Source organism: Varanus komodoensis, unplaced genomic scaffold (genome assembly GCF_004798865.1).
Source record: "Varanus komodoensis strain SLA01 unplaced genomic scaffold, ASM479886v1 scaffold12, whole genome shotgun sequence".
NCBI lineage: Eukaryota > Metazoa > Chordata > Lepidosauria > Squamata > Varanidae > Varanus > Varanus komodoensis.
The window spans coordinates 30,943,354-30,956,782 of record NW_025335349.1 but is presented as its reverse complement, the minus strand read 5'-3'; the positions used below and the strand labels follow the sequence as shown (position 1 = coordinate 30,956,782).

The 13,429-nt window shown below is 37.7% G+C and overlaps 1 protein-coding gene across 3 annotated transcripts in view; it reads right to left on the bottom strand.

The window, feature by feature from the left end:
• The window catches only part of ATAD5 (ATPase family AAA domain containing 5), a 25,929-nt gene extending 12,500 nt beyond the window's left edge, over positions 1-13,429 (bottom strand). For 2 of the 3 annotated variants that reach the window (XM_044422084.1, XM_044422086.1), the window contains exons 1-11: positions 13,190-13,429; positions 8,871-10,573; positions 8,696-8,750; positions 7,387-7,557; positions 6,262-6,412; positions 5,522-5,603; positions 4,232-4,413; positions 3,417-3,577; positions 2,527-2,671; positions 1,361-1,624; positions 247-343 (exon numbers count right to left, since the gene is read on the bottom strand). In XM_044422084.1, the coding sequence (XP_044278019.1) occupies positions 247-343; positions 1,361-1,624; positions 2,527-2,671; positions 3,417-3,577; positions 4,232-4,413; positions 5,522-5,603; positions 6,262-6,412; positions 7,387-7,557; positions 8,696-8,750; positions 8,871-10,573; positions 13,190-13,240 (3,062 nt within the window). In that variant the 5' untranslated portion in view covers positions 13,241-13,429. The remainder of the gene's footprint in view (positions 1-246; positions 344-1,360; positions 1,625-2,526; positions 2,672-3,416; positions 3,578-4,231; positions 4,414-5,521; positions 5,604-6,261; positions 6,413-7,386; positions 7,558-8,695; positions 8,751-8,870; positions 10,574-13,189) is intronic. The other variant, XM_044422085.1, reaches the window with a different exon arrangement.

The following is a 13,429-nucleotide window of genomic DNA, read 5'->3' as shown; positions in this document are numbered from 1 at the left end:
ATTGAGATGATGCAGACTTTGTTAACCATAAGCAAGGGCCTGGAAGCAGACCACCTACTCATGTACTCTCCTTTATCAGTGTTAACAATGGTACAATGTTACACCTGTGTATCATTAACTAAAATTAGCTTTAATCAGTGCATGAAAACCAACAATGGAAATCGTCATATAAACCTAGAGAGATTTCAGGTGGTGCAACAATAAGTTACTTTGTTAAAAAATAGCTGAAATTCCATTATTCCCAACCTGTGTAGCTTTTTAACTGCCACAGTGTTGCCTATAAGTTCACTGGAATTTTGTGGCTGATATTTTTCTGTCCAGAGCATGTCTTCTTTTTCAAAATCTACAGGCATAAACACAGAAACCACATTTAAATAATTATTCCATTCACATAAATGAAACATTTACTATTTAATACTGTATATATTAGTATACTTTATACTTTTTGATAGCCTGTTTAAGCCAAGTGAAATTCTGAGCAACATCTATAAAAGAGTGACGTTAATTCTGATCAGTACTTATAGGTGGTGCTACAATATACAGTCGTGCATCCAGATGTTATGCTAAATCATTGCTCCACCTCTTCCTGTGGTGCAGCCAAATGAAGGAAATCACAAGCATTCTCTTCTGATTTCTATTAACTTGATTTTAGCATGTTGTGCACATCTTAAACTCTAATGTTAATTATGGTTTTAAAAAGCCATGGGTTGAAGCTGACTTACTTCAAACCAAAAAGATGCATTGGGTTTGGACAAAATCAATTCTGGTTAATCTGAAACAAAAAATTCTGAACTCCACACAGCCACACCAAAGAAAGAGCTGAGAGTGTGCAAGTCCAAGGTTTGTTATAGCTTTTATGTTTGTAAGAAACTAGATTAGTTCAAATTTTAAATGCAAAATTGGATTTATAATTGACTTTCTATAAATGATCTGATATAAGAAAATAGTATCCCCAAAAACTCAGCAAAACTGGTAAAATCCCCTACATTTTTACACAAGGAGGTATATCTTCTGCTCATGCCTTTGTCTGAAAGCTTCTATGTTTATACTTGGATTCCTTTTTATTAATGTGGAATAAATTAACTATTTAAGACTAATGAGCTCATATGCTTTATAAAAGCCCACAGTATTCACTACAAATGTAACATACTTTCAATACAAAGTATCCATCAGCAATTTCACATAATACATGTCACTACTATTCACAATGGCACACTGAGCACAATTAAGAGTACTTCCAGACTATCTCACATCAGTCATTATTGAGCTATTTCCAAAACTATTTAAATATGAAGTGTGCTCTTATGAGAAAAGCCATACTTAATATTCTCTAAAGCATTTTGGATAAAGTATATGTTACCAGAAGTAGAACTAATTTCTGATCCAAATTCAGAATCTTCTATTGTTATAATCCCAGATTTTTCTGTTCTGTCTGTATTGTGTGTCTGGATTTTATTTTCCTTGAAAGTCTGTTTTATGCACGATTTGTCTGGCAATTCAGTCTGTGCTTCCATTTGCCTCTTTCTTTTGGATTTTTGATCATCATATTTTCGTTTTCTTTTGGTTTCTTTCAGATTAACAACTTGTTCATTTGTTTCAGAACTTGAAGTGTCACATTTCTTTACTAGTCAGAAAAAAAGAAAAAACAGAATGCAATTTGTCATACCACTGAGCAATTCCTAGCACTTCTCTTGGTTACTTCCATCTGAAATGTAGAATTTAGTCATGGGTCCAAGACCCAGAATATTGTATGCTGCATGGCAGCTATTTTGCAACCTCCTATACTGCCAAGAAGAGCATGCTGAAGGTCAGAGAATGCTCTGAAGGAGCAGTTCATAAGAGAGGGGGAGTGCTGCCAGAAATAAATATCAGCGCACATGCTTTCCTCACTACTCAGTATGTTTGCAAGAACATGATGCATTTGTGCATAGGCTTCATTGGATTCCACTCAAAATCTTAAAAGTCAACCAAGGAACAATCCTATGGCACCTGGACATTGTCTGTGGGGATGTAGACAGTTTGGATTTTTAGCTTAAAAGACAGAGACAGTGCTTTCACTTTGGAGCTGAGAATCAGAGCTCTGTCCCCCTCCTTAGCCACCTCGGAACTAGTGTGGAACGAAGCATGCCAGCCACTTTCCAGGGTCAGGAAAATGACCTCAGGGAGACTGATTAAAGGGGTGTAGGGACAACTGGTATGGCCAGGATATCAGCTGTCTGCCCTAGCCTCCTTCCATCTTTCTCTGAGATGTCCCTGCTAGATGGAAAGCGCAGCTCATCTACTGCAAATACAAGGCAGGAAGATGAAGAATGCTTCTGTTGCTCCTCCGGCTCTGGATGCCTGCAAACTTCCAAGCTTGTGGCCTTTAGGGCATCCCAAAAGGACTGAACCACTTGGCTGCAATTTGTACATACTTCCCTAAAGTAAGTACACAGAATTCTCAGTTAATTTGTTTAGGATTGCACTGCTACACATTTAGTTGCTACTTAGGCCCATGGTTTACTATCAGCTATATATACTGCTAACCTTGCTTATTATTTTCAGGAGCAGCTTGTTTTTTCAAGAGTAGATCAAAAAATTGTTTCACCGGAAAATGGGGGTTGGAAGACTGAATCTCCTCCAACAAACAATTCCTTTGTATTTCAGAAAAAACTGGTCGCCACCCAGACGGCTGCAAACAAAAAATATACAGGTTTGTAAACACAAGAAATATTTTCATACATTAATAGCAGTATTTAGTTAAATTATCACATAGAGGAAAATTTCTGAACTATACAATTTGAAAATGTATTTTGCATAGTAACAAGTCACTTTAATAATTAAAATTGGATATAGAAAATTTATTAACTGGCAGCATTCACACAAAATTCCAGAAAATTTGAACTTTCCAGTCACAAGCATGCTGTCTGATTGTTTCCACAGGAGTAGCTTCAAGTAAACAGGAACTCACTAGAAGGGAAAAACTAATCACTATGCCCAAACTGAGTCGTGTTTGAATGTAACACTAAGCTTTTACTTGTTGGTAAGTTACTGATTATTGAAAGCACTCCAGGGCAGGAGAAGCCAAGCAGGAATGATCTAACAGCATGTACCAACATGTCTGTGAACGGTATTATTCAAGTGACTTCCATGGAGAAGGCGGCGATCGTAACTATTGACTATATACCTCCTTTATCAGAGGCAGTATATCTGTTCATACCAGTTGCTGAAGAGCTTGGGCAGGCAGAGGTCTTGTACCCACCCTGCTTGAGGGCTCCTGTGTACTGCTGGTTTGCCACCCCGTGAATGGAGTGCTGGACTGGATGGATCATTGGTGTGATCCAGCATGGCTTTCTTATGACCTCCTCCTCCTCATTATCATCGTTACTATATATACTGAGAATCATCATAGCAATAAGGATTTACAAAATACTAACCACAACTATTGTAGAATCAGTGCTATTAGGTTGTGTATTTAAAACTGAAAATTCACCAAGTGAAAAAGTGAGTTTTGCAACATCAGTTACTGTGGAATTCACCTCTCTTAGGTTAGTTAAGAGGGGGCAAGAGGGTGGTGCCAGTCTCCACATCAAGCATCCTATAGAAGAATAAAAATGCAGTTAACAAAAGAAGTTTTAAAAAGATATATTCTGGAATGGAAAGTATAGAAGAATCAAATGATGGAAGAGTATCTGGCCATGTGCTAAACTTTTGCAATTAGCCAGACTGCTTGCAGAATGTTAAAGACAGGACAGAATGTTAAAGACAGGACTTGTACAAAAAGATATACTTCAAGGAATAAAACTGAAAGAACTTGACAGCTGTGATATTTTAGTTAACACACACTGGAGGGCTGGTCTACTAAATTGGGTACAAAATTCCTGCACTGTCAGCATTTTGTGGCCCCATTTATGCTATTAAAATAATCTTTGTTCATAAAAATATGCTGCATCTTTATTTCTTGGCTGCTCTATGCTAGTTCTCTAGAGTTCTTCTGCAGTGCTGTCACTTCTACTGATGGAATATACACTCAAAAGAACACACACATTAGTCCCATCTCACTCTTGAGAGTGTGTTTATAGCTTAGCGATACAAATTTAAAGAGAACATAAACAGCAAAATGGTATTTATTTTTAAAAAGTATATAGTGTTTAATATTATCCAAGTGGGCATGATGCCTATAAACTTTAGTTTAAAGACAAAAGCCCCAATAACATGTTCAGTCTAAGAACTTCAGAAGATTAATACTCACCATAATCTTTTTGCTGTATATGGACCACAGTCTGAAAACAGGAATTAGTTGCAGAATATGCTTCCAGTGCTGCTGCTTGCTTTGCAATTTGCCTTTTTAAAGTCTCTGGCAAACCACTCATTAAAAAATCACGTTTTGCTTTGAATTGCTTGACATCTTGAGAATTTTCAGAATCATCTTCACTAATGTAAATAACAACCAAAAGCAACTAAGCTCCAAGATGCAGCATGGTTATACATTTCTTAAAGTTGGGGTTGTGTAACTTGTAGCCCTCCCTGTCAGCAGCTAGCTAATACACATTAGTGCAAATTCTTTATGAGGTCAACGTGATGTGATATACACAGAATCCCAAGTATGCTTAGCAGCAAGTAGAAACAAAGGCAGTGCAGTACAATAGCCAGGGTATATGGCTTAAGGACTAGCAACCATCATCCCCAGGAAGCCTGTCATTCTCCTCCGCTCTCATCTTCTTAAACAGCCTAGTAAAGCCCACATTTATTTGGCTAATTAAAAGGTTTTGTGAGGGAGGGAATAACCAACAGACATTAGCAATCTTCTACTGTTTGATTTATTGCACCCAACTACCCTTTTACCTAATTCTTACTTGCATGCTGAGCTCAGGCTGGCACATTGCCACCCCCCTCCCCTGCAACTTTATTCATGGTCCCCTTCTAAGGAAACTTCAGCTGAGAGGAGGTGACTGCTCAGGGTCATTCAGCTTTGTGGCTGAACCAGGGTTTGACCCTGAGTCTCTGCCAGCCCTAGTCAAACACTCCACCCATTAAATCACAAAGCTCATGGTTCTACAGACATGAGGCAGGATGATGTAGGCTCTTGCCACTTGTCTTGATGTACATGATCTGCATTGCCTGGCTGACATTGTATTACCTGGCTGTGCCATGATTACTCCTGAGTTACTCAGAATCTTATTCTCCGGACTGGCAGAGGGAACAAGTTGACTTCAGTGACTTCACCAGCTCTTTTGAAGATGTAACATAACACTGTCACAGGGGATGGAAATAAGGACAGGATTCTAACTAAGCTTTCCACACACATTCCCAACACTGCCATGTTTCTTCATCTATGCTGGTGGTATCATGCTGGTATTTATTTATTAAAAGCTTTTGTATGCCATCCTATTTCCCTCCATAAGTATAGCTTTGGATTCTGCCAGCAAGAGATGATTTAGGAGTGCTTCCTTCTCTGCCCAGCAATTGCAACTTTACTTTCAGCATATGTTTAGAAATGCAGTATCTCCCGTAAATTATGTCATTTCCACATATAACTGACCTGCTTTCCTCAGAAATAGTAATTGCTTCAACTGTAGGCTTCTGATCATTTTTCCTAATGAATGAAGACACATTTTCTTTTCCTTTAAAAATAACATATTGCAAGATTAATATGGGCAACACTATATTCCTACTCTCTCTTCAGCTTCTTTTCTCATAATAGCCACTTGCCATGAGACCTTACTTATAATTGTTCTGAATTTATTAAGATTGGCTTTCACTACTACATCATCCCTCCTGGAAACACAGCAATTTGTTTTTCCAGTTTCATCCTCATTGACTGAGTGGTCAATAGTAGACTCAAACCATCATGCTCCTTTTAATCTTTGCTCTTATTATTTTCAATCCAGACAACCTTGATGGGGTAACTAAGCTTATTCCCCTATATTTCTGTGCAGAGATGTGTATCTTTCACATGCAGGGAAACTTTTCTTCCCCTTCTGTTCTTGAACAAGTTATTTCCTTCATCCCACCAAATCTCACTTATACCTATGAAGTCATATTCACTCTTCTACATTAAAAGTTCAAGTTTGTCCTGTATGTTTCTCATAGTCTGGCATTAATATATAGACATTAAAGAATGTGAGCTTTTCCCTACATTTTTGGAAGACTATTACTGGGTGCTTTTGGAGCTGTTCTCTCGTCTGATACATAAGCCTTTGTCCACTGCTACCCCAAGTTTACTTCTCCTTCCCCTGTAGAATTCATTTTAATACAGTATAATGAAGGTAAAGTAGATACCATCTGATTTCTTAGTAGTTTTTAAATTTCCAGTCTTTTTGCCCAACACATCATTCAAACTTAGAAGTTTCTTTTTGTTCATACTTCCTAAAACAGTAGTGTTATTGTTTGTGCTTGAATCCAAAATAATCACTGAGTCCTTCACTGAGTCCTGAACAGAAACAGAACAATAAAGAAATGTTAATGAATTAATATTACTGATGGAAACAGTTTCAGATTTTGACTAAAGATCTGTAACTACCTGTTCGCTAGCAGCTACACACACATTTTCACTGTAGTTTTTAAAAATGGATTTGTAGAAGAGGCTTCCTAACTCCTGCTGTGAACCTTCTTTTACAGATTATGATCCTACATTCTGATGGAATTTTAGCATGCACATGGACCTTTGCATCACACTGCATAAAAACTTATCCCCTCTTTTACACCAGTGAATTCAATTCTAGTTCACACTTAAATACAATGGGTAGGCTTGAACACACCACTTTCCTTCAACCTTGTCTCCCCATATGTAAAACAAGGACAGTGATTTAATGTCCAAGGTTGCTGTGAGAATAAGCTGTAACTGGACAAATACACTGCATGGTAAACTGCTGCAGAAATAGTTAATTTTTTGTAGATAGCATATTTTATTTTCAATTAAAGTGTTATTTGCTAAATATTCTTTCTTCATTTGAAATTGCTCTAATTTTACAAGCTAAAGAAACCTTATTTGTTATATGAAAGTAAGTATCTAAACATTTGTAAATACTGGCAACCCCACATTTTCTGATTGTTTGGAATATTGGTGAATACTGACAGTCACCCAAAGTGTGATCAAATCAATGTACACTGATATGTCAGCAAAGTGAAAAATACTATCTACTTCCAGTCATTCTTAAAATTAATCTGGAATACATGGTGACGTACAGCAACATTTTACAATCATTGTCATGTTTGGAAAAACCTCAGCTAAGAAGAAAAGAAGGCTGCAGATAAATTCATAGTAATGAATTCACCGCAGGTATAGAATATCAAACTGTCTGTTATTATAGAAAAAAAGGACAAGTTTAAGGCAATTGTTTAAACAAGCCAGATCCAAGAGTGAAAAAGATAATTCCATAAATAAGCTGAGATGTATGGACTTACTTCCAAGTTCTGCCTCTTTTTCCTTTCAACAAGAGCCTGCTGTCTAGAGGAACGTCTTAGAGGTGTGCGTAGTAACTCCTCAGCAATTCTTGTTGCTCTGTGATGCTGCAAAACTTTTGCTTTCTCAACCAATTTCTTTGCTTTGAATATACTGTTAGAAGTGGAACTTATCTATTATAAAATTAAAATTAACCATAAACAGACCATTAGAGACAAACACTGACCTAATCCACATTATCAAAATAAGCCACTGTGTAGTGCAGCTTGTCCTGTCCTCCAAACCTGGGTGGCATGGCCTGCCAGAGAAGCAAAACATAACAGCTCATGGGTTACTGGAGGGCTGTTTTCTCCTCCAACAAGCCATGCTACCCAGGTATGCACAACATGACAAGCTATGCCTTGGTAGTGATTACAGAAATCATGCCTGGTGTATATCATGATCTAACCAAGCTATGGTGGTTTATTCTGATCATGCAAACTGGGCATACTGTGGCTTGGATCTAAAGGTGCCATTGCACAAATGGAAATTGCTCTTTTGGCTTCTTAATTTGTGCCAATTCCCCTACCCATTGCAGAACTCTCCAAAAGCTGTTTATGAGGTTAGTGGACTCTCCAGAAGAGCATGGGATGTTACTTGGGAGACTGTTGTGAAAAGCAGTCATTCTGTCCTGCATGAGCATAACCATTTTCTGCCTTGCATGAGCAGAACCATTTTCTACCTATAGAAGACATGGTGGATCCAAGATTTGTTGTTAGTCGTGTCCGACCCATCAGATCCAAGATATATGCCAATCTATAAGATCTGCTACATCTTTAAAACTGTTTACACTATAAAATGTGAAAACAAACATAACAATTCTAAAAATACTTCTCTTCGAACAAAAAACTGTTGTGTATAATCACCACCCACCCTACCCAAGTAGCTGGACTGATATGTTAAGGGCTGTTTCAGACCATATATTCCTTCAACATCTCAAAATGCAGCAAGATAAAATGAAGTCTCAGATTTGCCTTCCTTGCATCTGCCCTAGCAAAAGATCTAGTTACAGATTACAGATATGAAAATGGCATATCCTAGTTCAAGTGCTACATTCTACATGCAGTGAAAAAGAAAGAGGGCATCTATGAGTTTTGAATTGTTTACAGAATTGTCATATCATCCAAACAGCCCCTTTGTTACATCTCCCACAACATTTAAGGACTTGCAACAATGTTTTCACAATAAAACACTTAATTCTATTGCACCATCTTATTGTTCAAAATGTATTCTCAAAGGATTAATTACAATCCAATTTATTCAATACAATACCTTTACACTCTCTTGCGAAAATCCTTCAGCTGTACTAATTCGAATGAATTTCATCCTGTATAAGAAAAAAATCCCACTTAATATCAGTTCTTAAAAATAGTTCTGAAAACACATTTCTAAACAGTTTTGGAGAATAAGACAAAGTACTAAACTTGTATACAGTCAAAAAAATTACCTTATTGGACTCTTTGAATCAGAAGGTTCAGTTATAACTTCAGCTTTATACAAGTCAGTTTTATTAAAGGCTGTATTGATTGCTCTTGGAGTAGAAGCCTGTAGAAGAATAGCTCCTGGTGTGTTTTCAGCAACAGCCCCTGAAATCCTTGCTTTTTCAGCTATACTAGTTATAGAATCTTGGCTTTTCTTTTGTCGTGAACTTCTTCTCAAGCCATTGTTTTTCTGAGGCGATATGCTTTGTCTTTCACTTGATGTTATTTCTTTAATTTCACCATTAGCATTGCAGTTCTGGTTTTCATTAGTATTTAAATCATTCTCCTTTGTTTCCAAAATCACTTTCCTCTTGAGCTTATTTCTTATTCTGGTACTATCACTTTTGCCCATATTACTATGGAAATCATTACCAGCATAATCAGTTGATGCTTCAATATTTTTTTTATTATAAACATCCTCATATTCTTCCATCTCTAGTTTTAGCTCTGAAGAATTTTCTCCTACTTCTTTTATTTTACCAGCTCCCTTTTTAGTTCCATTTTTTACTGTCTCAGATTCTGGTTGTTTAAAGGCTTTCATAAACTGATACCTTTCTTCTGCAGTGCATTTTGACTTTGTGGTCTCTGAACTTGCAGTGTCTAATACAGCCAGCTCTAATTCTTCTTCTGCTATAACCACATTAGATTTTCTATTCTGACTCATATGCTCAATATACTCAAGCTCTGAAGTGGACAAAATGCTGCATCTTTTTGCTTCTTTGTTTTTTTGCTTTAAAAAGATAGAAGCTATTTTCCTAGAAGAGGGAGACTTTGGAGGGACAGAATGTATTTGTGCAAGGACAGTTACTTTCTTAAGTGGCAGCTGCTGATTTTCACAACTCATTGTTTCATCAGATACAATACTACTATCAGATGTTCGTGCTTTTGGAATATTATCAACTTTATATTCACCTTGGCTTTTTAGGAAGTCTTCAAATGATATGGTTACAGTACTACCATTTAAATAGGAAGTTTCATGTGGATTGGTTTCAGAACCCAAAACACTGCCTAAGCTTTTATTATCAGATTCATTGCTAGATGCAACTTGTTTAACATCAACTTCCTTACACTGACCCTTCTGTTGTGTTTCAGTAGAAAAACATTCGGGCATGTCCATCTCATCTTTATGTTTCCTTTTCTTTGATCTGTTTACATTCTTCTTGTTTCCATCTTGTATATTTGTTTTTCCTTCTTCATTTTTGCAACTAACGGGGTTGAGAGGGTTTTTGTTGCAAGCGTTTGACAGTTCTTTCAGATCTGTGGGGCTAAGCAATGCAGGAACACTATGACCAATTGAACTAATTCTGAATTCCTCTTCCTTTTGACTGGGCATTTTTGTACTATCACTACTATTAACTTTTACCATAAGTTTGTGCTCAGGTGTTTTCATATCTTTCAACTGATTACTTAAATTACATCTCTTTCCTCTTCTCTTAAGCCTTGACAAAGTCTTTAAAGAACTTTCCAGAGATGAACAGTTTGTTTTGCTTTCTTTCTCCAACTCAGGTGAAACAATCTTCTCATTTGTAGGAGATGCTCTTTTCAAATAATCCATTATATTGTTGGATTTTGGTGGTGACAACACACTATCAACATTTTTCCCTAATGGTGAGAAATATGTTGTAATTGCTTTCATAGAAGGTTCATCTTCTTTCCGTTTTTTATATGGCTATATGGGAAAAACAGAGTTCTGTATAAATGAACAGCTGTATTTAGATTTAATATAGTTCAAATCTTTACTTGTTTTATCTGCTTCCTTATTCAGGATGTGAATTGCTTAGTATATTTGTTATGTTTATTAAGAAATCTAGTTGCTGTATTTTTTAATGGGGCAATAAGACAGCTTCCAGATTCTATATATGTATATATTCTATATATGTATTCTATATATGTATATATAGAATACATATATTGGTAATTTACAGCAGCGTATAAAAATAAAATGGAGACTTTGGTACCTTGAAGACACTGTGGCAAGTATTTTCATGGACTAAAGCCATCTGATGGTGGGCTGTAATCTATTATGTTATTATTAATTTCATGTTTATATTACCCCATAGCTGAAGCTCTCTGGGCAATTTACCACAGACCATAAAAACAAGACAATAAAATTCAATATGGATGCCATAAAGTCTTATCAAAGAAACATTAAAAAAAAACATATGGTAAAGCAAGTTTACACCACAGCAAGTGTGTTAGCGCTTAAAGATGCCACTGGGTTTTTTTGTTATCTGAAAGGCAACAAAATACATTCTAGCTCTGCTGCATATAAAATTACCTAGCAGGGAAAGTGGAGAATGGAATGCAGCAGGGAGAAGGCAAGAGACACCATTTCCCTCCTTCTCTATCTCCAGCTACTGTACTGTTATAAACCAGTGGAAGGATGATGAAAGAACCTCTAAACTCAAGCTCTTACTTGTAATATTACATAAACTCCAATATGCAGTAGCATACTTATTTAGGAAACAATCCTATGTACATTTAAACTTTTTTTCTGGCTAAACATGCACAAGATTGTGCCCTTAGCCCCTTAATTTAAATTCCAATTCTATCCACTCTACTGAGAAACAAGTGCTACAAATTTCAATCTGGCCTACAGGGGATTACACTGTTAAAGTCTCATTAACAGAATTTTACAGGGTTGATGATGTCCAGATGACATCTTCCACTAAGAATGCTCCCAGATTTCTCCACAACTTCTTCTCTTTTTCCTCACTGCAAAATAATATTTTAAGTAAGAAAGATGCATAACATATTTTGACTTGTGTACTAGGAGCTACCTGTCTGGAAATATTCTTGAGCCTGATATTAAAATGTAATCAGCAACACTGTTATTAAAACTGAAAAAGTTTGGTCCCCTGCATAATGCAGTGTTGTTACATCCTAATATCATATATAGCTGCCCTTTGCTCTTGCAACGTCAGCCTACAAGGGGACAACTACAATCATTATCCCATGGTGAAATAAAAATTTAAATAGTATCCTAATTAAAATGAATTCTTCATAAATCTTGGATTGCAAAAAATCTGATCTAATTCCATTCATATTACCTTAAGCACCAGCACAAACCAAAGAATCATAAAGTCATATATCCAAGATTCTACAAAACTATCTTACACGATTTGACTGCAACCATAAATTATTACACAACAACAAGCAACTTCAGCTTTACAAAGCCTCATGAAAAATCATTGCTCTCAAATGCTCATTACCTGGGAATCACGAAGAACAATTAAACTGGCCATTTTATAGTATCTTGTCACCTATACAACTAGAATGACTGAAAAAGCAAGCGCAATAGCATGCACACACACTAAACTGATGCAGACTACAGTGCTTATTTTCAAGACCTCAGCTGTATCAGGTAAAACCTCAAATAAGAGCACAGCCAAAGAACCAAGAATTGGGCACAGTTGTGGGAAATACAGATCCTCATGCCAGTTCCACCTCTAATTCCATCTTGCAGAAAATAAAACAAAACACAGTACAATTCGGCCAGCTGGAGTCTAGCAGAACACTTTCTCACCCATTTCCATTCCATAACAGACAAAAGGAACTGCTATTCTCCCTGCCTTTTAGAGACAAGGTGGTATATACATTTATATAAAGCTAAGCAGTTGAAATGGCCTATCACCAAGGAAAGAGCCCTTAAGATTCCATAATGTGTGTGGAGGGGACTATATGATCGGCATACTTCCTATAACCATCGTTACAGGAAAAAAAATGGGAAGTGCAGTTGAGTTAGTTTGAAAGACTTTTCTACTGCAGCCCTCTACCTCTCTCTCACCCAGAACTGCAATTTCAAGGATTTCCTCGGGACTAAACCAGATTAATTCTACAGTGTGAACAGGATCGCAGATGGGACTTTTCTTTGAGGCCTCCTGTAGGGCGTAAAGCTTTCAAACTGCACACAAGGGGACTCTGCTGGAAACGTTTCTCTTCCCAACTTTATCAAAAGGCATGCTGCCACCAGCATCGTTTCAGAACTCCCCCAGCCGACTTTGAACTGACCGGGCCACTCTTAGCATTTGTTTCAGCACAGCTGGCAAACAAAACGCGCGGGTTGGAGAAGCGAAAAGAACGCGAAATTTACACAGGCTGAGCTTCATTTCTCCTAAGAAAGGAGACCCAGTCAGGAGCAACGGCCTGCACCTGAGGGGCGTCGTTCACCTGGGTTTTCTTTAATCGAACCTGACAGCCCTTATCCGCCCCAATTTTCCCCGACCCTTTTGATCCCACAAAAGCCGAAAGCTTCGCCCGTACCCTCACCACCTCCGCCTCTTACCTGCACGTCCCCGTCGCTTGAGGCAGCCGCCACGGCCATTCTGCCCACCATCTGCCTCCCCGTCACGGCTGGCGAGACCCTTCCTCAGCTCCAGCAGCGGCCCCTCAGCGCCATGAGGCTCCGCGTCCGCTTTCGACGCCGCCCGGCCGTTCAGCCGGTGGACTGTCAGAAATTCGCGCGCCAGACAACAATCAGGCAAACCAGAAAAGCGCGCGAGAGACGGACTCCGGGCGCGGTGAC